The following is a 24,031-nucleotide window of genomic DNA, read 5'->3' as shown; positions in this document are numbered from 1 at the left end:
ACCCGGAAGTGACACTGAACCCACCCCCATAGACCCGGAAGTGACCCCATAGACCCGGAAGTGACACTGAACCCACCCCATAGACCCGGAAGTGACGCTGAACCCACCCCCATAGACCCGGAAGTGACCCTGAAGTCACGCTATAGACCCGGAAGTGACCCTGAAGTCACTCTATAGACCCGGAAGTGACCCCATAGACCCGGAAGTGACCCTGAACCCACCCCATAGACCCGGAAGTGACCCCATAGACCCGAAAGTAACGCTGAACCCGCCCCATAGACCCGGAAGTGACACTGAATCCACCCCCATAGACCCGGAAGTGACCCTGAAGTCACCCCATAGACCCGGAAGTGACGCTCAACCCACCCCCATAGACCCGGAAGTGACCCTGAACCCACCCCCATAGACCCGGAAGTGACCCTGAACCCACCCCATAGACCCGGAAGTGACCCTCAATCCACCCCCATAGACCCGGAAGTGACCCTGAAGTCACCCTATAGACCCGGAAGTGACCCCATAGACCCGGAAGTGACGCTGAACCCACCCCATAGACCCGGAAGTGACCCCATAGACCCGGAAGTGACCCCGAACCCGCCCCATAGACCCGGAAGTGACCCCCATAGACCCGGAAGTGACGCTGAACCCACCCCATAGACCCGGAAGTGACCCCATAGACCCGGAAGTGACACTGAACCCTCCCCCATAGACCCGGAAGTGACCCCATAGACCCGGAAGTGACCCTGAACCCACCCCATAGACCCGGAAGTGACCCTGAAGTCACTCTATAGACCCGGAAGTGACCCCATAGACCCGGAAGTGACCCTGAACCCACCCCATAGACCCGGAAGTGACCCCATAGACCCGGAAGTGACCACGAACCCACCCCCATAGACCCGGAAGTGACCCCATAGGCCCGGAAGTGACCCGAACTAACCCCATAAACCCGGAAGTGACACTGAACCCACCCCATAGACCCGGAAGTGACTCTGAACCCCCGCCCCCCCCCGCCTTCAGACTTAGAATGACCCGGAAGTAACCCCATAACCCCCCATAGATTGACCCGGAAATAACCCCATAACCCCCCCCCCCCCGATTCGATTGACCCGGAAGTGACTTCATAACCCTTCCTCCCCCCCCCCCCCCCCCATAGATTGACCCGGAAGTGACCCTGTAAAATCGCACATTGACCTGGAAGTGACCCCGTAGCCCCCCCCCCTTTGACCTTTTAGGGTCTGACCTTTGACCCCTAGGGTATGACCTGTGACCCCTGCCCTTTAGTACCCGTTTGAGGCCCATAACCCCACCCCAGACCCTAACGACCCTTTAACCTTTGACCTTTAGGGTCTGACCTTTGACCTTAGGGCCTAACCTTTGCCCTCTGACCCCGCAGTACCCGTTTGAGGCCCTGTTCCGCAGCCACCCCATAACCCCATACCTTCCCCCATAACCCCACCCCTGACCCTAACGACCCTTTAACCTTTGACCTCTTAGGGTCTGACCCTTGACCCCTTAGGGTTTGACCTTTGACCTTTAGGGCCTAACCTTTGACCTTTGACCTTATAGTACCCGTTTGAGGCCCTGTTCCGCAGCCAGCACTACGCGCTGGTCGACAACAGCTGCCGCGAGTTCCTGTTCCTGTGCGACTTCTTCGCTGTGTCGGGGGGAGACGCCATGAAACTCTATGGGGACGTCATGGGCAGGACCCTAAACATGTTCCTCGTGGGTCCTATGGGGTCCTATGGGGTCTATTGGGTCCTATGGGGTCTATTGGGGTCCTATTGGGGTCCTATGGGGTCTATTGGGGTCCTATGGGGTCTATTGGGGACGCCATGAAACTCTATGGGGACGTCATGGGCAGGACCCTAAACATGTTCCTCGTGGGTCCTATGGGGTCCTATGGGGTCTATTGGGTCCTATGGGGTCTATTGGGGTCCTATGGGGTCCTATGGGGTCTAGTGGGGTCATATGTGGTCTATTGGGGTCCTATGGGGTCTGTTGGGGTCCTATGGGGTCTATTGGGGTCCTATGGGGTCTAGTGGGGTCCTATGGGGTCTATTGGGGTCTATTGGGGTCCTATGGGGACGTATGGGGGTCTATTGGGGTCCTATGGGGTCTATTGGGGTCTATTGGGGTCCTATGGGGTCTATTGGGGGCGCCATGAAACTCTATGGGGACGTCATGGGCAGGACCCTAAACATGTTCCTGGTGGGTCCTATGGGGTCTATTGGGGTCCTATGGGGTCTAGTGGGGTCCTATGGGGTCTATTGGGGTCCTATGGGGTCTATTGGGGTCTATTGGGGTTCTATGGGGTCTATTGTGGTCTATTGGGGTCCTATGGGGTCTATTGGGGACGCCATGAAACTCTATGGGGACGTCATGGGCAGGACCCTAAACATGTTCCTCGTGGGTCCTATGGGGTCTATTGGGGTCCTATGGGGTCCTATTGGGGTCCTATGGGGTCTGTTGGGGTCCTGTGGGGTCTATTGAGGTCCTATGGGGTCTGTTGGGGTCCTATGGGGTCTATTGGGGACGCCATGAAACTCTATGGGGACGTCATGGGCAGGACCCTAAACATGTTCCTCGTGGGTCCTATGGGGTCCTATGGGGTCTATTGGGGTCCTATGGGGTTCTATGGGGTCCTATGGGGTCTATTGGGGTCCTATGGGGTCCTATTGGGGTCCTATGGGGTCTATTGGGGACGCCATGAAACTCTATGGGGACGTCATGGGCAGGACCCTAAACATGTTCCTCGTGGGTCCTATGGGGTCTATTGGGGTCCTATGGGGTCTGTTGGGGTCCTATGGGGTCTATTGGGGTCTATTGGGGTCCTATGGGGTCTATTGGGGTCCTATGGGGGTCTATTGGGGTCCTATGGGGGCTATTGGGGTCCTATGGGGTCTATTGGAGTCTATTGGGGTTCTATGGGGTCTAGTGGGGTCCTATGGGGTCTATTGGGGTCCTATGGGGTCCTATGGGGTCTATTGGGGTCTATTGGGGTCCTATGGGGTCTATCGGGGTCTATTGGGGTCCTATTGGGTTCTATTGGGGTCCTATTGTGGTCTTATGGGGTCCTATGGGGTCTATTGGGGTCCTATTGGGGTCTATTGGGGTCCTATTGTGGTCTTATGGGGTCCTATGGGGTCTATTAGGGTCCTGTGGGGTCTATTGGGGTCCTATGGGGTCTATTGGGGTCCTATGGAGTCTATTGGGGTCTATTGGGGTCCTATGAGGTCTATTGGGGTCCTATGGGGTCTATTGGGGTCTATTGGGGTCCTATGGGGTCTATTGGGGTCTATTGGGGTCCTATGGGGTCTATTGGGGACGCCATGAAACTCTATGGGGACGTCATGGGCAGGACCCTGAACATGTTCCTGGTGGGTCCTATGGGGTCCTATGGGGTCTATTGGCGTCCTATGGGGTCTATTGGGGTCCTATGGGGTCCTATGGGGTCTAGTGGGGTCCTATGGGGTCTATTGGGGTCCTATTGGGGTCTTATGGGGTCCTATGGGGTCTTATGGGGTCCTATGGGGTCTATTGGGGTCCTATGGGGTCTATTGGGGTCCTATGGGGTCTATTGGGGTCCTACGGGGGCTATTGGGGATGCCATGAAACTCTATGGGGACGTCATGGGCAGGACCCTAAACATGTTCCTCGTGGGTCCTATGGGGTCTATTGGGGTCCTATGGGGTCTATTGGGGTTCTATGGGGTCTAGTGGGGTCCTATGGGGTCTATTGGGGTCCTTTGGGGTCTATTGGGGTCCTATGGGGTCTAGTGGGGTCCTATGGCGTCTATTGGGGTCCTATGGGGTTCTATGGGGTCCTATGGGGTCCTATGGAGTCTATTGGGGTCCTATGGGGACGTATGGGGGTCTATTGGGGTCCTATGGGGTCTATTGGGGTCCTATGGGGTCTATTGGGTTCCTATGGGGTCTATTGGGGACGCCATGAAACTCTATGGGGACGTCATGGGCAGGACCCTAAACATGTTCCTCGTGGGTCCTATGGGGTCCTATGGGGGCTATTGGGGTTCTATGGGGTCTATTGGGGTCTATTGGGGTCCTATGGGGTCTATTGGGGTCTAGTGGGGTCCTATGGGGTCTAGTGGGGTCCTATGGGGTCCTATGGGGGCTATTGGGGTCCTATGGGGTCTATTGGGGTCTATTGGGGTCCTATGGGGTCCTATTGGGGTCCTATGGGGACGTATGGGGGTCTATTGGGGTCCTATGGGGTCTATTGGGGTCCTAAGGGGTCTATTGGGGTCCTATGGGGTCTATTGGGGTCCTATGGGGTCCTATTGGGGTCCTATGGGGACGTATGGGGGTCTATTGGGGTCCTATGGGGTCTATTGGGGTCCTATGGGGTCCTATTGGGGTCCTATGGGGACCTATGGGGGTCTATTGGGGTCCTATGGGGTCTATTGGGGTCCTATGGGCTCTATTGGGGTCTATTGGGGTTCTATGGGGTCTAGTGGGGTCCTATGGGCTCGTTTGGGGTATATTGGGGTCCTATGGGCTCGTTTGGGGTCCTATGGGGTCTATTGGGGACGCCATGAAACTCTATGGGGACGTCATGGGCAGGACCCTAAACATGTTCCTCGTGGGTCCTATGGGGTCCTATGGGGGCTATTGGGGTCCTATGGGGTCTATTGGGGTCTATTGGGGTCCTATGGGGTCTATTGGGGACGCCATGAAACTCTATGGGGACGTCATGGGCAGGACCCTAAACATGTTCCTCGTGGGTCCTATGGGGTCCTATGGGGGCTATTGGGGTCTATTGGGGTCCTATGGGGTCTATTGGGGTCTTATGGGGTCTTATGGGGACGCCATGAAACTCTATGGGGACGTCATGGGCAGGACCCTAAACATGTTCCTCGTGGGTCCTATGGGGTCCTATGGGGTCTATTGGGGTCCTATGGGGTCTACTGGGGACGCCATGAAACTCTATGGGGACGTCATGGGCAGGACCCTAAACATGTTCCTCGTGGGTCCTATGGGGTCCTATGGGGTCTATTGGGGTCCTATGGGGTCTACTGGGGACGCCATGAAACTCTATGGGGACGTCATGGGCAGGACCCTAAACATGTTCCTGGTGGGTCCTATGGGGTCTAGTGGGGTCCTATGGGGTCTATTGGGGTCTATTGGGGTCCTATGGGGTCTATTGGGGTCTATTGGGGTCCTATTGGGGTCCTATGGGGACCTATGGGGGTCTATTGGGATCCTATGGGGTCTATTGGGGTCCTATGGGGTCCTATGGGGTCTATTGGGGTCCTATGGGGTCTATTGGGGATGCCATGAAACTCTATGGGGACGTCATGGGCAGGACCCTAAACATGTTCCTGGTGGGTCCTATGGGGTCCTATGGGGGCTAGTGGGGTTCTATGGGGTCTATTGGGGTCCTACTGGGGTCCTATGGGGTCTATTGGGGTCCTATGGGGTCCTATGGGGTCTATTGGGGTCTATTGGGGTTCTATGGGGTCCTATGGGGTCTATTGGGGTCTATTGGGGTTCTATGGGGTCTATTGGGGTCCTATGGGGTCCTATGGGGTCTATTGGGGTCCTTTGGGGTCTATTGGGGTCTATTGGGGTCCTATGGGGTCTAGTGGGGTCATATGTGGTCTATTGGGGTCCTATGGGGTCCTATGGGGTCTATTGGGTTCCTATGGGGTCTATTGGGGTCCTATCGGGTCCTATGGGGTCTATTGGGGTCTATTGGGGTCTATTGGGGTCCTATGGGGTCTATTGGGGTCCTATGGGGTCTACTGGGGTCTTATGGGGTCCTATGGGGTCCTATGGGGTCCTATGGGGTCTATTGGGTTCCTATGGGGCTCTATGGGGTTTTATGGTGTCTGTTGGGGTCTATTGGGTTCCTATGGTGTCTGTTGGGGTCTTATGGGGTCCTATGGGGTCTATTGGGGTCTATTGGGGTTCTATGGGGTCTATTGGGGTCCTATGGGGTCCTATGGGGTCTATTGGGGTCCTTTGGGGTCTATTGGGGTCTATTGGGGTCCTATGGGGTCTAGTGGGGTCATATGTGGTCTATTGGGGTCCTATGGGGTCCTATGGGGTCTATTGGGTTCCTATGGGGTCTATTGGGGTCCTATCGGGTCCTATGGGGTCTATTGGGGTCTATTGGGGTCTATTGGGGTCCTATGGGGTCTATTGGGGTCCTATGGGGTCTACTGGGGTCTTATGGGGTCCTATGGGGTCCTATGGGGTCCTATGGGGTCTATTGGGTTCCTATGGGGCTCTATGGGGTTTTATGGTGTCTGTTGGGGTCTATTGGGTTCCTATGGTGTCTGTTGGGGTCTTATGGGGTCCTATGGGGTCTAGTGGGGTCCTATGGGGTCCTATGGGGTCTAGTGGGGTCTATTGGGGTCCTATGGGGTCCTATTGGGGTCTTATGGGGTCCTATGGGGTCTATTGGGGTCCTATGGGGTCTATTGGGGTCTATTGGGGTTCTATGGGTTCCTATGGGGTCTATTGGGTTCTTATGGGGTCTGTTGGGGTCCTATGGGGTCTATTGGGGTCTATTGCAGTCCTATGGGTTCCTATGGGGTCTATTGGGGTCTATTGGGTTCCCATGGGGTCTCTGACTGAATTTGGGGGGGGGTCCCGCAGAAGCACATGGAGGGTTACGTCAGCGCCTGCTACGATGTTGTTTGGGTTGGGGGTCTTTGGGGATGGATTGGGGGTCTTTGGGGGGGGGTCTTGTGTTGGGGGTCTTTTGGGGTTGGGTTGGGGGTCTTTGGGGATGGCTTGGGGGTCTTTGGGGTTGGATTGGGGGTCTTTGGGGTTGGTTTGGGGGTCTTTGGGGGGTGTCTTGGGGTTGGGGGTCTTTGGGGATGGAATGGGGGTCTTTTTGGGGGGGGTCTTGGGTTGGGGTTGGGGGTCTTTTGGGGGGGGGTCTTGGGGGTCTTTGGGGAGGTCTCGCATTGGGGGTCTTTGGGGTTGAATTGCTGGTCTTTGAGGGGGTATTTGGACCCCTTTGAGGGGGAGTTTGGTCCCTATGGATCCCTTGGACCCCCTTTAATTTGAGGAGGGGTCTCTGACTGAATTTGGGGGGGGGTCCCGCAGAAGCACATGGAGGGTTACGTCAGCGCCTGCTACGATGTTGGTTGGGTTGGGGGTCTTTGGGGTTGGGTTGGGGGTCTTTGGGGGTGGGTCTTGGGTTGGGGGTCTTTGGGGTTGGGTTGGGGGTCTTTGGGGATGGATTGGGGGTCTTTAGGGGTGGGTCTTGGGTTGGGGGTCTTTTGGGGTTGGGTTGGGGGTCTTTGGGGATGGATTGGGGGTCTTTCAGGTTGGGGGTCTTTGGGGATGGCTTGGGGGTCTTTGGGGTTGGATTGGGGGTCTTTGGGGTTGGTTTGGGGGTCTTTGGGGGGGGTCTTGGGGTTGGGGGTCTTTGGGGATGGAATGGGGGTCTTTTTGGGGGGGGTCTTGGGTTGGGGTTGGGGGTCTTTTGGGGGGGGGTCTTGGGGGTCTTTGGGGAGGTCTCGCATTGGGGGTCTTTGGGGTTGAATTGCTGATCTTTGAGGGGGGATTTGGACCCCTTTGAGGGGGGGTTGGTCCCTTTGGACCCCTTACACCCCCTTTAATTTGAGGAGGGGTCTCTGATTGAATTTGGGGGGGGGTCCCGCAGAAGCACATGGAGGGTTACGTCAGCGCCTGCTACGATGTTGGTTGGGTTGGTGGTCTTTGGGGGGGGTCTTGGGGTTGGTTTGGGGGTCTTGGGTTGGAGTTGGGTTGGGGGTCTTTTGAGGTTGGGCTGGGGGTCTTTGGGTTTGGGTTGGGTGTCTTTGGGGGGGGTCTTGGGTTGGGGGTCTTTGGGTTGGATTGGGGGTCTTTCAGGTTTGTTTTGGGGGGCTTTTGGGGGGGGTCTTGGGTTGGGGGTCTTTGGTGTTGGATTGGGGGTCTTTGGGGATGGATTTGGGGTCTCTAGGGGGGGTTCTTGGGTTGGGTTGGGGGTCTTTGGGGGGGGGTCTTGGGTTGGGGGTCTTTGGGGATGGATTGGGGGTCTTTTGGGGGGTCTTCACAGGGGGGTCTTGCATTGGGGGTCTTTAGGGTTGGGTTGGGGGTCTTTGGGGGGGGTCTTGGGTTGGAGTTGGGTTGGGGGTCTTTTGAGGTTGGGCTGGGGGTCTTTGGGGGTGTCTTGGGTTGGGGGTCTTTAGGGGTTGGGTTGGGGGTCTTTGGGGATGGATTGGGGGTCTTTCGGGTTTGTTTTGGGGGGGGTCTTGGGTTGGGGGTCTTTGGTGTTGGATTGGGGGTCTTTGGGGATGGATTTGGGGTCTCTAGGGGCGGTTCTTGGGTTAGGTTGGGGGTCTTTGGGGGGGGGTCTTGGGTTGGGGGTCTTTGGGGATGGATTGGGGGTCTTTTGGGGGGGGTCTTGTGTTGGGGGTCTTTTGGGGGGGTCTTGGGGGTCTTTGGGGAGGTCTCGCATTGGGGGTCTTTGGGGTTGGGTTGGGGGTTTTCTGGGGGGGTCTCACATTAGGGGTCTTTAGGGATTGACTGGGGGTCTTTGGGGTTGGGTTGGGGGTCTTCTGGGGGGGTCTCACATTGGGGGTCTTTGGGGGGGGTCTTGGGTTGGGGTTGGTTTGGGGGTCTTTGGGGATGGAATGGGGGTCTTTGAGGGGGGATTTGGACCCCTTTGAGGGGGAGTTTGGTCCCTATGGATCCCTTGGACCCCCCGTTTTAATTTGAGGAGGGGTCTCTGACTGAATTTGGGGGGGGGTCCCGCAGAAGCACATGGAGGGTTACGTCAGCGCCTGCTACGATGTTGGTTGGGTTGGGGGTCTTTGGGGTTGGGTTGGGGGTCTTTGGGGGGGGTCTTGGGGTTGGTTTGGGGGTCTTGGGTTGGAGTTGGGTTGGGGGTCTTTTGAGGTTGGGCTGGGGGTCTTTGGGTTTGGGTTGGGTGTCTTTGGGGGGGGTCTTGGGTTGGGGGTCTTTGGGTTGGATTGGGGGTCTTTCAGGTTTGTTTTGGGGGGCTTTTGGGGGGGGTCTTGGGTTGGGGGTCTTTGGTGTTGGATTGGGGGTCTTTGGGGATGGATTTGGGGTCTCTAGGGGGGGTTCTTGGGTTGGGTTGGGGGTCTTTGGGGGGGGGGTCTTGGGTTGGGGGTCTTTGGGGATGGATTGGGGGTCTTTTGGGGGGTCTTCACAGGGGGGTCTTACATTGGGGGTCTTTAGGGTTGGGTTGGGGGTCTTTGGGGGGGGTCTCGGGTTGGGGGTCTTGGGGTTGAGGGTCTTTGGGGATGGATTGGGGGTCTTTGGGGGGGGGTCTTGGGTTGGGGTTGGGGGTCTTTTGGGGGGGGGTCTTGGGGGTCTTTGGGGAGGTCTCGCATTGGGGGTCTTTGGGGTTGGGTTGGGGGTTTTCTGGGGGGGTCTCACATTGGGGGTCTTTAGGGATTGATTGGGGGTCTTTGGGGTTGGGTTGGGGGTCTTCTGGGGGGGTCTCACATTGGGGGTCTTTGGGGTTGGGTTGGGGGTCTTCTGGGGGGGTCTCACATTGGGGGTCTTTGGGGTTGGGTTGGGGGTCTTCTGGGGGGGTCTCACATTGGGGGTCTTTGGGGGGGGTCTTGGGTTGGGGTTGGTTTGGGGGTCTTTGGGGATGGAATGGGGGTCTTTGAGGGGGGATTTGGACCCCTTTGAGGGGGGGTTGGTCCCTTTGGACCCCTTAGACCCCCTTTAATTTGAGGAGGGGTCTCTGATTGAATTTGGGGGGGGGTCCCGCAGAAGCACATGGAGGGTTACGTCAGCGCCTGCTACGATGTTGGTTGGGTTGGGGGTCTTCGGGGTTGGGTTGGGGGTCTCCTGGGGGGGGTCTCATATTGGGGGTCTTTGGGGATGGATTGGGGGTCTTTGGGGTTGGGGGTCTTTGGGGTTGGGTTGGGGGTCTTTGGGGTTGGATTGGGGGTCTTTGGGGATGGAATGGGGGTCTTTGGGGTTGGGGGTCTTTGGGGTTGGATTGGGGGTCTTTGGGGTTGGGTTGGGGGTTTTTGGGGTTGGTTTGGGGGTCTTTGGGGATGGAATGGGGGTCTCTAGGGGCGGTTCTTGGGTTGGGTTGGGGGTCTTTGGGGGGGGTCTTGGGTTGGGGGTCTTGGGATTGAGGGTCTTTGGGGATGGATTGGGGGTCTTTGGGGGGGGGGTCTTGGGGTTGAGGGTCTTTGGGGATGGAATGGGGGTCTTTTTTGGGGGGGGTCTTGGGTTGGGGGTCTTTTGGTGGGGGTCTTGGGGGTCTTTGGGGAGGTCTCGCATTGGGGGTCTTTGGGGTTGGGTTGGGGGTCTTGGGTTGGGGGTCTTTTGGGGGGGTCTCACATTGGGGGTCTTTGGGGTTGGATTGGGGGTCTTGGGTTGGGGGTCTTTTGGGGGGGTCTCACTTTGGGGGTCTTTGGGGATTGATTGGGGGTCTTTGGGGTTGGGTTGGGGGTCTTCTGGGGGGATCTCACATTGGGGGTCTTTGGGGGGGGTCTTGGGTTGGGGTTGCTTTGGGGGTCTTTGGGGATGGAATGGGGGTCTTTGAGGGGGGATTTGGACCCCTTTGAGGGGGGGGGTTGGTCCCTTTGGATCCCTTGGACCCCCTTTTAATTTGAGGAGGGGTCTCTGACTGAATTTGGGGGGGGGGTCCCGCAGAAGCACATGGAGGGTTACGTCAGCGCCTGCTACGATGTTGGTTGGGTTGGGGGTCTTTGGGGTTGGGTTGGGGGTCTTTGGGGGGGATCTTGGGGTTGGTTTGGGGGTCTTGGGTTGGAGTTGGGTTGGGGGTCTTTTGAGGTTGGGCTGGGGGTCTTTGGGTTTGGGTTGGGTGTCTTTGGGGGGGGTCTTGGGTTGGGGGTCTTTGGGTTGGATTGGGGGTCTTTCAGGTTTGTTTTGGGGGGCTTTTGGGGGGGGTCTTGGGTTGGGGGTCTTTGGTGTTGGATTGGGGGTCTTTGGGGATGGATTTGGGGTCTCTAGGGGGGGTTCTCTGGTTGGGTTGGGGGTCTCGGGTTGGGGGTCTTGGGGTTGAGGGTCTTTGGGGATGGAATGGGGGTCTTCTGGGGGGGGTCTCACATTGGGGGTCTTTGGGGATGGATTGGGGGTCTTTGGGGTTGGGTTGGGGGTCTTTGGGGTTGGATTGGGGGTCTTTGGGGATGGAATGGGGGTCTCTAGGGGGGGTTCTTGGGTTGGGTTGGGGGTCTTTGGGGGGGGTCTTGGATTGGGGGTTGGGTTGGGGGTCTTTTGGGTTGGATTGGGGGTCTTTGGGGGGATCTTCACAGGGGGGTCTTGGGGTTGAGGGTCTTTGGGGATGGATTGGGGTCTTTGGGGGGGGGTCTTGGGTTGGGGTTGGGGGTCTTTTGGGGGTGGTCTCACATTGGGGGTCTTTGGTGTTGGATTGGGGGTCTTTTGGGGTTGGGTTGGGGGTCTTTGGGGGGGGTCTCACATTGGGGGTCTTTGGGGTTGGGTTGGGGGTTTTCTGGGGGGGTCTCACATTGGGGGTCTTTGGGGGGGGTCTTGGGTTGGGGTTGGTTTGGGGGTCTTTGGGGTTGGTTTGGGGGTCTTTGGGGGGGGGTCTTGGGGTTGGGTTGGGGGTCTTTGGGGATGGATTGGGGGTCTTTATGGTTGGATTGCTGGTCTTTGAGGGGGGATTTGGACCCCTTTGAGGGGGGAGTTTGGGCCCTATGGATCCCTTGGACCCCGTTTTAATTTGAGGAGGGGTCTCTGACTGAATTTGGGGGGGGGTCCTGCAGAAGCACATGGAGGGTTACGTCAGCGCCTGCTACGATGTTGGTTGGGTTGGGGGTCTTTGGGGTTGGGTTGGGGGTCTTCTGGGGGGGGTCTCATATTGGGGGTCTTTGGGGATGGATTGGGGGTCTTTGGGGGGGGTCTTGGGTTGGGGGTCTTTGGGGTTGGGTTGGGGGTCTTTTGAGGTTGGGCTGGGGGTGTTTGGGTTGGAGTTGGGGGTCTTTGGGGGGGTCTCGGGTTGGGGGTCTTGGGGTTGAGGGTCTTTGGGGATGGAATGGGGGTCTTTTGGGGGGGTCTTGTGTTGGGGGTCTTTTGGGGGGGGTCTTGGGGGTCTTTGGGGAGGTCTCACATTGGGGATCTTTGGGGTTGGGTTGGGGGTCTTCTGGGGGGGTCTCACATTGGGGGTCTTTAGGGATTGATTGGGGGTCTTTTGGGTTGGGTTGGGGGTCTTCTGGGGGGGTCTCACATTGGGGGTCTTTGGGGGGGGGTCTTAGGTTGGGGTTGGTTTGGGGGTCTTTGGGGATGGAATGGGGGTCTTTGAGGGGGGATTTGGACCCCTTTGAGGGGGGGGGTTGGTCCCTTTGGATCCCTTAGACCCCCTTTAATTTGAGGAGGGGTCTCTGATTGAATTTGGGGGGGGGTCCCGCAGAAGCACATGGAGGGTTACGTCAGCGCCTGCTACGATGTTGGTTGGGTTGGGGGTCTTTGGGGTTGGGTTGGGGGTCTTCTGGGGGGGGTCTCATATTGGGGGTCTTTGGGGATGGATTGGGGGTCTTTGGGGGGGGGTCTTGGGGTTGGGGGTCTTTGGGGATGGAATGGGGGTCTTTTTGGGGGGGGTCTTGGGTTGGGGTTGGGGGTATTTTGGGGGGGGGTCTTGGGGTCTTTGGGGAGGTCTCGCATTGGGGGTCTTTGGGGTTGGGTTGGGGGTCTTCTGGGGGGGTCTCACATTGGGGGTCTTTGGGGGGGGTCTTGGGTTGGGGTTGGTTTGGGGGTCTTTGGGGATGGAATGGGGGTCTTTGAGGGGGGATTTGGACCCCTTTGAGGGGGAGTTTGGTCCCTATGGATCCCTTGGACCCCGTTTTAATTTGAGGGGGGGTCTCTGACTGAATTTGGGGGGGGGTCCCGCAGAAGCACATGGAGGGTTACGTCAGCGCCTGCTACGACGGCATCGCCGTGTTCCTGTGCATCCACATCGCACTGAGATACAGGAACATGATGGGCAAGAGGAACGTGCCCGCCATGGACAGGTGGGGGGGGGCACTAAATGGGGAGGGGGCTTCGGGGGGGGGGGGGTCTTATGGGGGGTCTTTGGTTGGTGGGGGGTCTTAAGGAGGGTCTGGGGGAGGATTTGGGTGGTTAAGGGGGGGGTTTGGGGGGTCTTTGGGTGGGTAAGGGGGGATTGAGGAGGGTCTGGGGGGTCTGGGGGGGGTCTTTGGGTGGGGGGGGGGTTAAGGAGAGTCTGGGGGGGTCTTTGGGTGGTTAAGGGGGGTCTTTGGGGGGGGGGGGTCTTTGGGATATGGAAGGAACGTGCTGGCCATGGACAGGTGGGGGGGGGGCACTAAATGGGGAGGGGGCTTCGGGGGGGGGGCTCTGGGGGGGGGGTCTTTGGGTCTGGGGAGGGGGTTGAGGGGGTAAGGGGGGGATTTGAGGGGGTCTTTGGGTGGGTAAGGGGGGGTTGAAGAGGGTCTGGGGGGTCTTGGGGGGGGTCCTGGGGGGTCTTTGGGGTGGGGGTGTTGGCCATGGACAGGTGGGGGGGGGCATTAAATGGGGAGGGGGCTTCGGGGTGGGGGGGGGGTCACTGGGGGTCTTTGGGGGGGGGTTGGGGGGGTCTTTGGGGGGGTAATGGGGGTCTTGGGGGGGGGGGTCTTTGGGTGGGTAAGGGGCTCTTTGTGGGTTAAGGAGGGTCTTGAGGGGGGTCTTTAGGTGGGTGGGGGTCTTAAGGAGGGTCTGGGGGGGTCTTTGGGGTGGGGGGGGTCTTACGGGAGGTCTTTGGGTGGGGGGGGCTGAAGGAGGGTCTGGGGGGTCTTTGAGGGGGGTCTTTGGGGGGGATTTGGGGGGTCTTTGGGTGAGTAAGGGGGGGTTTAAGGGGTCTTTGGGTGGGTGGGGGTCTTAAGGAGGGTCTGGGGGGTCTTTGGGGGAGGTAAGGGGGGGTTTTGGGGGGTTCTTTGGGGGGGTCTTTGGGGTATGGAAGGAACGTCCCGGCCATGGACAGGTGGGGGGGGGTAGCACAAAATGGAGAGGGGGCTTCGGGGTGGGGGGGGGTCTGGGGGGGGTCTTAAGGTGGGGTGGGGGGTTAAGAAGGGTCGGGGGGGGGGATTTGAGGGGGTAAGGGGGGTCTTGGGGGGGTCTTTGGGTGGGTAAGGGGGGATTGAGGAGGGTCTGGGGGGTCTTGGGGGGGGTCTTGGGGGGGGGTCTATGGGTGGGGGGGAGGGTTAAGGAGGGTCTGGGGGGGTCTTTGTGGGAGGTAAGGGGGGTCTTGAGGGTCTCGGGGGGTCTTTGGGTGGGGTAAGGGGGGTCTTGGGGGGGTCTTTGGGTGGGTAAGGGGGGATTGAGGAGGGTATGGGGAGTCTTGGGGGGGTCTTTGGGGAGGGGGGGTCTTAAGGAGGGTCTGGGGAGGGGGTTGAGGGGGTAAGGGGGGGGGTTTGAGGGGGTCTTTGGGTGGGTAAGGGGGGGTTGAAGAGGGTCTGGGGGGGGTCTTTGGGGTTGGCCATGGACAGGTGGGGGGGGGCATAAAATGGGGAGGAGGCTTCGGGGTGGGGGGGGGTCTTGAGGAGGGTCTGGGGGGGTCTTTGGGTGGGTGGAGGGCTTTGGGGGGGTCTGGGGGAGGGATTTGGGGGGCTGAGGAGGGTCTGGGGGTGGTTAAGGGGGGGTTGAAGTGGGTCTAGGGGGTCTTGGGGGGGGTCTTTAGGTGGGGGGAGTCTTAAGGGTCTGGGGGGGTGTTGAGGGGTCTTTGGGTGGGGGGGGCTTAAGGAGGGTCTGGGGAGGGGGTTGGAGGGGTAAGGGGAGTTGAAGAGGGTCTCGGGGGGTTTTTGGGGGGTAAGGGGGGTCTTTGGGGGGGGTCTTTGGGGTTGGGGGGTCTTGGGGGGGCTTTGGGGGGGCTCTTTGGGGGGAGTAAGGGGGGTCTTGGGGGGGTCTTTGTGTGGGGGGGTCTTAAGGAGGGTCTGGGGGGTCTTTGGGGGGGTCATAGGGGGCTCGGGAGGGGTCGGGGGGGTCTTTAGCTGGGGGTGGTCCTATGGGGTTCTATGGGGTCTATTGGGGTTCTATGGGGTCCTTTGGGGCCTGTTGGGGTCCTGTGGGGTCTATTGGGGTCCTATGGGGTCCTGTGGGCTCTTATGGGGTCTTATGGGATCCTATGGGGTCTATTGGGGTCCTATGGGGTCCTATGGGGTCTATTGGGGTTCTATGGGGTCTTTGGGGTCCTATGGGGTCCTATGGGGTCTATTGGGGTTCTATGGGGTCCTATGGGGTCTATTGGGGTCCTATGGTGTCCTATGGGATCCTATGGGGTCTATTGGGGTTCTATGGGGTCCTATGGGGTCTATTGGGGTTCTATGGGGTCCTATGGGGTCTATTGGGGTTCTATGGGGTCTTTGGGGTCCTATGGGCTCTTATGGGGTCCTATGGGGTCTTATGGGCTCCTATGGGCTCTTATGGGGTCCTATGGGGTCTTATGGGGTCTTATGGGCTCTTATGGGGTCCTATGGGGTCTATTGGGGTTCTATTGGGGTTCTATGGGGTCCTATGGGGTCCTATGGGCTCTTATGGGGTCCTATAGGGTCCTGTGGGCTCTTACGGGGTTCTATGGGATCCTATGGGGTCTATAGGGGTTCTATGGGGTCTATTGAGGTCCTATGGGGTCCTGTTGGGTCCTATAGGGTCTATTGGGGTCCTATGGTGTCCTATGGGTTCTTTGGGGTGGTGGGGTATATTTAAAGCCCCCCACCCCATATAACGGCAGGTATTGGGATTCGCTGCTGGAGCTTTTATGGCCGCGCTTTGAGCACATCCTGGAGCTGCACATCCACAGCATCCAGAGCACGGACCCACAGAGATTGGGGTCACTGGACACCCGGCCCCACTATGTAATAGGGGATGGGGGTCCTATGGGGTCTGTTGGGGTCCTATGGGGTCTATTGGGGTCCTATGGGGTCCTATAGGGTCTTATTGTGTCCTATGGGGCCTTATGGGGTCCTATGGGCTCTTAATGGGATCCTATGGGGTCCTATAGGGTCTTATGGGGTCCTATGGGGTCTTATGGGCTCCTATGGGGTCTTATGGGTTCCTATGGGGTTTTATGGGCTCCAATGGGGTCCTATGGGGTCTTATGGGGTTCTATGGGGTCTTACAAGGTCCTATGGGGTCCTGTGGGGTCTATTGGGGTCCTTTGGGGTCCTATGGGGTCTTATGGGGTCCTATGGGGTCTGTTGGGGTCCTATGGGGTCTGTTGGGGTCTTAATGGGGACCCACAGAGACTGGGCTCACTGGACACCCGGCCCCACTATGTAATAGGGGATGGGGGTCCTATGGGGTCTTATGGGGTCCTGTGGGGTCTTATGGGGTCCTATGGGCTCTTAATGGGGTCCTAAGAGCTCCTATGGGGTCTATTGGGGTCCTATGGGCTCTTAATGGGGACCCACAGAGACTGGGCTCACTGGACACCCGGCCCCACTATGTAATAGGGGATGGGGGTCCTATGGGGTCTTATGGGGTCCTGTGGGGTCTTATGGGGTCCTATGGGGTCTATTGGGGTCCTATGGGCTCTTAATGGGGTCCTAAGAGCTCCTATGGGGTCTATTGGGGTCCTATGGGGTCTGTTGGGGTCCTTTGGGGTCCTATGGGGTCTATTGGGGTCTTATGGGGTCCTATGGGCTCTTATGGGGTCCTATGGGGTCTATTGGGGTCCTATGGGCTCTTATGGGGTCTTATGGGGTCCTATGGGGTTCTATGGGGTCTTATGGGGTCCTGTGTGCTCTTATGGGGTCCTATGTGCTCTTATGGGTTCCTATGGGTTCCTATGGGCTCTTATGGGCTCCTATGGGCTCTTATGGGCTTCTATGGGGTCTTATGGGGTCCTATGGGCTCCTATGAGGTCTTATGGGGTCCTATGGGGTTTTATGGGGTCCTATAGGGTCTTATAAGGGCCTATGGGGTCTATTGGGGTCTTATAAGGGCCTATGGGGTTCTATGGGGTCTTATGGGCTCTTATGGGGTCCTATAGGGTCTTATGGGGTCCTATGGGCTCTTATGGGGTCCTATGGTGTCTTATGGGCTCCTATGGGCTCCTATGGTGTCTTATGGGGTCCTATGGTGTCTTATGGGCTCCTATGGGCTCCTATGGTGTCTTATGGGGTCCTATGGGGTCTTATGGGCTCCTATGGAGCCTTATGGGCTCCTATGGGCTCCTATGGGCTCCTATGGGGTCCTATGGGTTCCTATAGGGTTTTATGGGCTCCTATGGGCTCTTATTGGGTCCTGTGGGGTCCTATGGGCTCTTATGGGGTCCTGTGGGGTCCTATGGGCTTCTATGGGCTCTTATGGAGTCCTAAGGTGTCTTATGGGCTCTTATGGGGTCCTATAGGGCCTATTGGGCTCCTATGGGGTCTTATGGGCTCCTATGGGGTCCTATGGGTTCCTATGGGCTCTTATGGGGTCTTATAAGGGCCTATGGGGTTCTATGGGGTCTTATGGGGTCCTATGGGGTCTTATGGGCTCCTATGGGTTCCTATGGGCTCTTATGGGGTCCTATGGGCTCTTATGGGGTCCTATGGGCTCCTATGGGGTCCTATGGGCTCTTATGGGCTCCTATGGGTTCCTATGGGCTCTTATGGGGTCCTATGGGGTTCTATGGGGTCTTATGGGGTCCTATGGGCTCTTATGGGGTCTTATGGGGTCCTGTGGGGTTCTATGGGGTCTTATGGGGTCCTGTGTGCTCTTATGGGGTCCTATGTGCTCTTATGGGCTCCTATGGGGTTCTATGGGCTCTTATGGGGTCTTATAAGGGCCTATGGGGTTCTATGGGGTCTTATGGGGTCCTATGGGGTCTTATGGGCTCCTATGGGTTCCTATGGGGTCTTATGGGGTCCTATGGGGTCCTATGTGCTCTTATGGGGTCCTATGGGCTCTTATGGGGTCTATTGGTGTCTTATGGTCTCCTATGGGCTTCTATGGTGTCCTATGGATTCCTATGGGGTCTTATGGGGTCCTCTGGCCTTATCTTTGTGCCCCCCCCCCATAGATAACGCGGCGTTACGCTGAGTTCTCCTCCGCCATCGTGAGCATCAACCAGACCTTCCCCAATGAGAGGACCAACGTGCTGCTGGGGCAGCTGCAGGTGGGGGGGGGGGGATTTGGGGGGGGTCCTGGGGGGTCTTGGGGGGGTCCTAGGGGGTCCTGGGGGGGATTTGGGGTTGGGGGGGGGGCCTAGGGGGGATTTGGGGGGGTCCTGGGGGGGTCTTGGGGTTGTGGAGGGTCCTAGGAAGGATTTATGGGGGTCCTGGGGGGTCCTGGGGGGTCTTGGGGGGGATTTGTGGGGATCTGTGGGGGTCCTAGGGGGGATTTGGGGGGTCTTGGGGGGGTCCTAGGGGGTCCTGGGGGTGTCTGGGGGGGTCCTGGGGGGGGGTCTTGGGGTTGGGGGGGGGATTTGGGGGGGTTCTATGGGGGTCTTGGGGTTGGGGGGGGTCCTAGGTGGGATTTAGGGGGATCCTGGGGGGGATTTGGGGTTAGGGGGGGGGTCCTAGGGGGGATTTAGGGGGATCCTGGATGGGATTTGGGGGGGTCCTGAGGGGGTCTTGGGGGGTCTTGGAGTGGGGGGGGGTCCTGAGGGGGATTTGGGGGGCTTTTGGGGGGATTTGAGGGGGGTCTTGGGGTTGGTGGGGGTCTTGGGGGGGTCCTGAGGGGGATTTGAGGGGGGTCTTGGGGTTCGGGGGGGTCCTAGGGGGGATTTAGGGGGGTCCTGGGGGGGATTTGGGGGGGGTCTTGGGGTTTGGGGGGGTCCTAGGGGGGATTTAGGGGGGTCCTGGGGGGGATTTGGGGGGGGTCTTGGGGTTTGGGGGGGTCCTAGGGGGGATTTAGGGGGGTCCTGGGGGGTCTTCGGGGGGTATTGGTGGGGTCTTAGGGGGGTCTTGCGGTTGGGGAGGGTCTTGGGGGGGATTTGGGGGGGGGCTTGGGGTTGGGGGGGGTTCTGGGGGGGATTTGGGGTTGGGTGGGGGGTCCTAGGGGGGATTTAGGGGGGTCCTGGAAGGGGGAGTGATCATTGGTTCCCCAATGAGAGGACCAACGTGCTGCTGGGGCAGCTGCAGGTGGGGGGGGGGGATTTGGGGGGGGGTCTTGAAAGGGATTTGGGGGGGGTCTTGGGGGGGTCTTGAGGGGGTCTTGGGGTTTGGGGGGGGTCCTAGGGGGGATTTATGGGGGTCCTGGGGAGGATTTGGGAGGATCTGGGGGGGATTTAGGGGGTCTTGGGGTTGGGGGGGGTCTTGGGGGGGTCCTGGGGGGGCTTTGGGGGGGTCTTGGGGTTGGGGGGGGTCCTGGGGGGGATTTAGGGGGGTTTGGGGGGGATTTATGGGGGTTCTGGGGGGTCTTGGGGTTGGGGGTTTCATGGAAGGGGTCTTGGGGGGGTCTTGGGGGTATTTGGGGGGGTTCTGGGGGGTCTTGGGGGGGTCCTGGGGGTGTCTTGGGGTTGGGGGGGGTCCTAGGGGGGATTTGGGGGGGTCCTGAGGGGGATTTGGGGGGGTCTTGGGGGGGTTTGGGGGGATTTGAAGGGGTCCTGGGGGGCTCTTGGGGTGGGGTGGGGGTCCTGGGGGGGATATATGGGGGTTCTGGGGGGGATTTGGGGTTGGGGGTGGCCTAGGGGGGATTTGGGGGGGTCCTGGGGGGGTCTTGGGGTTTGGGGGGGTTCTAGGGGGGATTTGGGTGGGGGTCCTGGGGGGGGATATGAGGGGGGTCTTGGAATTGGAGGGGGTCTTGGGGGGGATTTGGGGGGGTCCTGGGGGGATTTGAGGGGGGTCTTGGGGTTGGGGGGGCCCTGGGGGGTCTTGGGGTGGGGTGGGGGTCCTGGGGAGATTTGAGGGGGGTCTTCGGGGGGTCCTGGGGTGGATTTGGGGGGATTTGAGGGGGTCCTGGGGGGATTTGGGGTTGGGGTCCTAGGGGGGATATAGGGGGGTCCTGGGGGGATTTGAGGGGGGTCTTGGGGTTGGGGGGGGTTATTTGGGGGGGGGTCTTTAATTTGGGGGGGGGGGCTCACATTGCCCCCCCCCCCCTTATTGATCCAGGTGGAGGTGGAGAACCTGGTGCTGGGGGGTTTGATAAGGGGATATGGGAGGGGGGTTTCTATGGGGGGGGTCTGTAATTTGGGGGGGGGTCTGTTATTTGGGGGGGGGTCTTTAATTTGGGGGGGGGTCTCCCATTGATGTAGGTGGAGGTGGAGAACCTGGTGCTGGGGGGTTTGATAAGGGGATATGAGGGGGGGGGTTCTATGGGGGGGTTCTGTAATTTGGGGGGGGGTCTTTAATTTGGGGGGGGGTCTTTAATTTGGGGGGGGGTCTCCCATTGATGTAGGTGGAGGTGGAGAATCTGGTGCTGGGGGGTTTGATAAGGGGATATGGGAGGGGGGTTTCTATGGGGGGGTTCTGTAATTTGGGGGGGGGTCTTTAATTTGGGGGGGGGTCTGTAATTTGGGGGGGGGTCTTTAATTTGGGGGGGGGTCTCCCATTGATGTAGGTGGAGGTGGAGAACCTGGTGCTGGGGGGTTTGATAAGGGGATATGGGAGGGGGGTTTCTATGGGGGGGTTCTGTAATTTGGGGGGGGGTCTTTAATTAGGGGGGGGTCTGTAATTTGGGGGGGGGTCTTTAATTTGGGGGGGGTCTCTCATTGCAGGTGGAGGTGGAGAACCTGGTGCTGGGGGGTTTGATAAGGGGATATGGGAGGGGGGTTTCTATGGGGGGGTTCTGTAATTTGGGGGGGGGTCTTTAATTTGGGGGGGGGTCTTTAATTTGGGGGGGGGTCTGTAATTTGGGGGGGGGTCTTTAATTTGGGGGGGGGTCTCCCATTGATGTAGGTGGAGGTGGAGAACCTGGTGCTGGGGGGTTTGATAAGGGGATATGGGGGGGGTTTCTATGGGGGGGTTCTGTAATTTGGGGGGGGGTCTTTAATTTGGGGGGGGTCTTTAATTTGGGGGGGGGTCTTTAATTTGGGGGGGGGTCTCCCATTGATGTAGGTGGAGGTGGAGAACCTGGTGCTGGGGGGTTTGATAAGGGGATATGGGGGGGGGGTCTAAAGGGGGGTCCTATGGGGTCTATGGGGGGGTTCTATGGGGGGTGTCTGTTATTTGGGGGGGGGTCTTTAATTTGGGGGGGGGTCTCTCATTGATTCAGGTGGAGGTGGAGAACCTGGTGCTGGGGGGTTTGATAAGGGGATATGGGAGGGGGGTTTCTATGGGGGGGGTCTGTAATTTGGGGAGGGGTCTTTAATTAGGGGGGGGGTCTTTAATTTGGGGGGGGGTCTTTAATTTGGGGGGGGTCTCCCATTGATGTAGGTGGAGGTGGAGAACCTGGTGCTGGGGGGTTTGATAAGGGGATATGGGGGGGGGGTCTAAAGGGGGGTCCTATGGGGTCTATGGGGGGGTTCTATGGGGGGGGTCTGTAATTGGGGGGGGGTCTTTAATTTGGGGAGGGTCTCACATTGCAGGTGGAGGTGGAGAACCTGGTGCTGGGGGGTTTGATAAGGGGATATGGGAGGGGGGTTTCTATGGGGGGGGTCTGTAATTTGGGGGGGGGTCTTTAATTTGGGGGGGGTCTTTAATTTGGGGGGGGGTCTCCCATTGATGTAGGTGGAGGTGGAGAACCTGGTGCTGGGGGGTTTGATAAGGGGATATGGGAGGGGGGTTTCTATGGGGGGGGTCTGTTATTTGGGGGGGGGTCTTTAATTTGGGGGGGAGGTCTTTAATTTGGGGGGGGGGTCTTTAATTTGGGGGGTGTCTCCCATTGATGTAGGTGGAGGTGGAGAACCTGGTGCTGGGGGGTTTGATAAGGGGATATGGGAGGGGGGTTTCTATGGGTGGGGTCTGTAATTTGGGGGGGGGTCTTTAATTTGGGGGGGGGTCTTTAATTTGGGGGGGGGTCTCCCATTGATGTAGGTGGAGAACCTGGTGCTGGGGGGTTTGATAAGGGGATATGGGAGGGGGGTTTCTATGGGGGGGTTCTGTAATTTGGGGGGGGGTCTTTAATTTGGGGGGGGGTCTTTAATTTGGGGGGGGTCTTTAATTTGGGGGGGGGTCTTTAATTTGGGGGGGGGTCTCCCATTGATGTAGGTGGAGGTGGAGAACCTGGTGCTGGGGGGTTTGATAAGGGGATATGGGAGGGGGGTTTCTATGGGGGGGGTCTGTAATTTGGGGGGGGGTCTTTAATTTGGGGGGGGGGTCTTTAATTTGGGGGGGGGTCTCCCATTGATTCAGGTGGAGGTGGAGAACCTGGTGCTGGGGGGTTTGATAAGGGGATATGGGAGGGGGGTTTCTATGGGGGGGTTCTGTAATTTGGGGGGGGTCTTTAATTTGGGGGGGGGTCTTTAATTTGGGGGGGGTCTTTAATTTGGGGGGGGGGTCTTTAATTTGGGGGGGGGGTCTCCCATTGATGTAGGTGGAGGTGGAGAACCTGGTGCTGCGGGGTTTGATAAGGGGATATGGGAGGGGGGTTTCTATGGGGGGGGTCTGTTATTTGGGGGAGGGGTCTTTAATTTGGGGGGGGTCTTTAATTTGGGGGGGGGTCTTTAATTTGGGGGGGTGGGTCTGTAATTTGGGGGGGGGTCTTTAATTTGGGGAGGGGTCTCCCATTGATGTAGGTGGAGGTGGAGAACCTGGTGCTGGGGGGTTTGATAAGGGGATATGGGAGGGGGGTTTCTATGGGGGGGGTCTTTAATTTGGGGGGGGGGGTCTTTAATTTGGGGGGGGGTCTGTAATTTGGGGGGGGGTCTTTAATTTGGGGGGGGTCTCCCATTGATTCAGGTGGAGGTGGAGAACCTGGTGCTGGGGGGTTTGATAAGGGGATATGGGAGGGGGGTTTCTATGGGGGGGGTCTGTTATTTGGGGGGGGGTCTTTAATTTGGGGGGGGGTCTTTAATTTGGGGGGGGGTCTCCCATTGATGTAGGTGGAGGTGGAGAACCTGGTGCTGGGGGGTTTGATAAGGGGATATGGGAGGGGGGTTTCTATGGGGGGGGTCTGTAATTTGGGGGGGGGTCTGTAATTTGGGGGGGGTCTTTAATTTGGGGGGGGGTCTCCCATTGATGTAGGTGGAGGTGGAGAACCTGGTGCTGGGGGGTTTGATAAGGGGATATGGGAGGGGGGTTTCTATGGGGGGGGTCTGTAATTTGGGGGGGGTCTTTAATTAGGGGGGGGGTCTTTAATTAGGGGGGGGGTCTTTAATTTGGGGGGGGTCTCCCATTGATTCAGGTGGAGGTGGAGAACCTGGTGCTGGGGGGTTTGATAAGGGGATATGGGAGGGGGGTTTCTATGGGTGGGGTCTGTAATTTGGGGGGGGGTCTTTAATTTGGGGGGGGGTCTTTAATTTGGGGGGGGGTCTCCCATTGATGTAGGTGGAGAACCTGGTGCTGGGGGGTTTGATAAGGGGATATGGGAGGGGGGTTTCTATGGGGGGGTTCTGTAATTTGGGGGGGGGTCTTTAATTTGGGGGGGGTCTTTAATTTGGGGGGGGGTCTTTAATTTGGGGGGGGGGTCTTTAATTTGGGGGGGGGTCTCCCATTGATGTAGGTGGAGGTGGAGAACCTGGTGCTGGGGGGTTTGATAAGGGGATATGGGAGGGGGGTTTCTATGGGGGGGGTCTGTAATTTGGGGGGGGGTCTTTAATTTGGGGGGGGGGGTCTTTAATTTGGGGGGGGGTCTCCCATTGATTCAGGTGGAGGTGGAGAACCTGGTGCTGGGGGGTTTGATAAGGGGATATGGGAGGGGGGTTTCTATGGGGGGGTTCTGTAATTTGGGGGGGTCTTTAATTTGGGGGGGGGTCTTTAATTTGGGGGGGGTCTTTAATTTGGGGGGGGGGTCTTTAATTTGGGGGGGGGGTCTCCCATTGATGTAGGTGGAGGTGGAGAACCTGGTGCTGCGGGGTTTGATAAGGGGATATGGGAGGGGGGTTTCTATGGGGGGGGTCTGTTATTTGGGGGAGGGGTCTTTAATTTGGGGGGGGGTCTTTAATTTGGGGGGGGGGTCTTTAATTTGGGGGGGTGGGTCTGTAATTTGGGGGGGGGTCTTTAATTTGGGGAGGGGTCTCCCATTGATGTAGGTGGAGGTGGAGAACCTGGTGCTGGGGGGTTTGATAA

General features: G+C 58.5%; 1 protein-coding gene across 1 annotated transcript in view; it reads left to right on the top strand.

Annotated features, from left to right (window-relative positions):
- VPS52 (VPS52 subunit of GARP complex) overlaps nt 1-24,031 on the top strand; it is a 68,850-nt gene that overhangs the window by 42,926 nt on the left and 1,893 nt on the right. Inside the window, exons 11-15 of the mRNA XM_085532665.1 lie at nt 1,564-1,719; nt 12,837-12,955; nt 15,667-15,790; nt 17,944-18,039; nt 19,976-20,003. Coding sequence (XP_085388791.1) covers nt 1,564-1,719; nt 12,837-12,955; nt 15,667-15,790; nt 17,944-18,039; nt 19,976-20,003 — 523 coding nt within the window. The remainder of the gene's footprint in view (nt 1-1,563; nt 1,720-12,836; nt 12,956-15,666; nt 15,791-17,943; nt 18,040-19,975; nt 20,004-24,031) is intronic.

Source organism: Coturnix japonica, unplaced genomic scaffold, assembly GCF_054131305.1.
Source record: "Coturnix japonica strain WE unplaced genomic scaffold, WE-NBRP24 Scf050, whole genome shotgun sequence".
Classification (NCBI taxonomy): Eukaryota; Metazoa; Chordata; class Aves; order Galliformes; family Phasianidae; genus Coturnix; species Coturnix japonica.
Note: the sequence above shows the minus strand (reverse complement) of the source record. Positions and strands in the feature narration are given on the sequence as shown.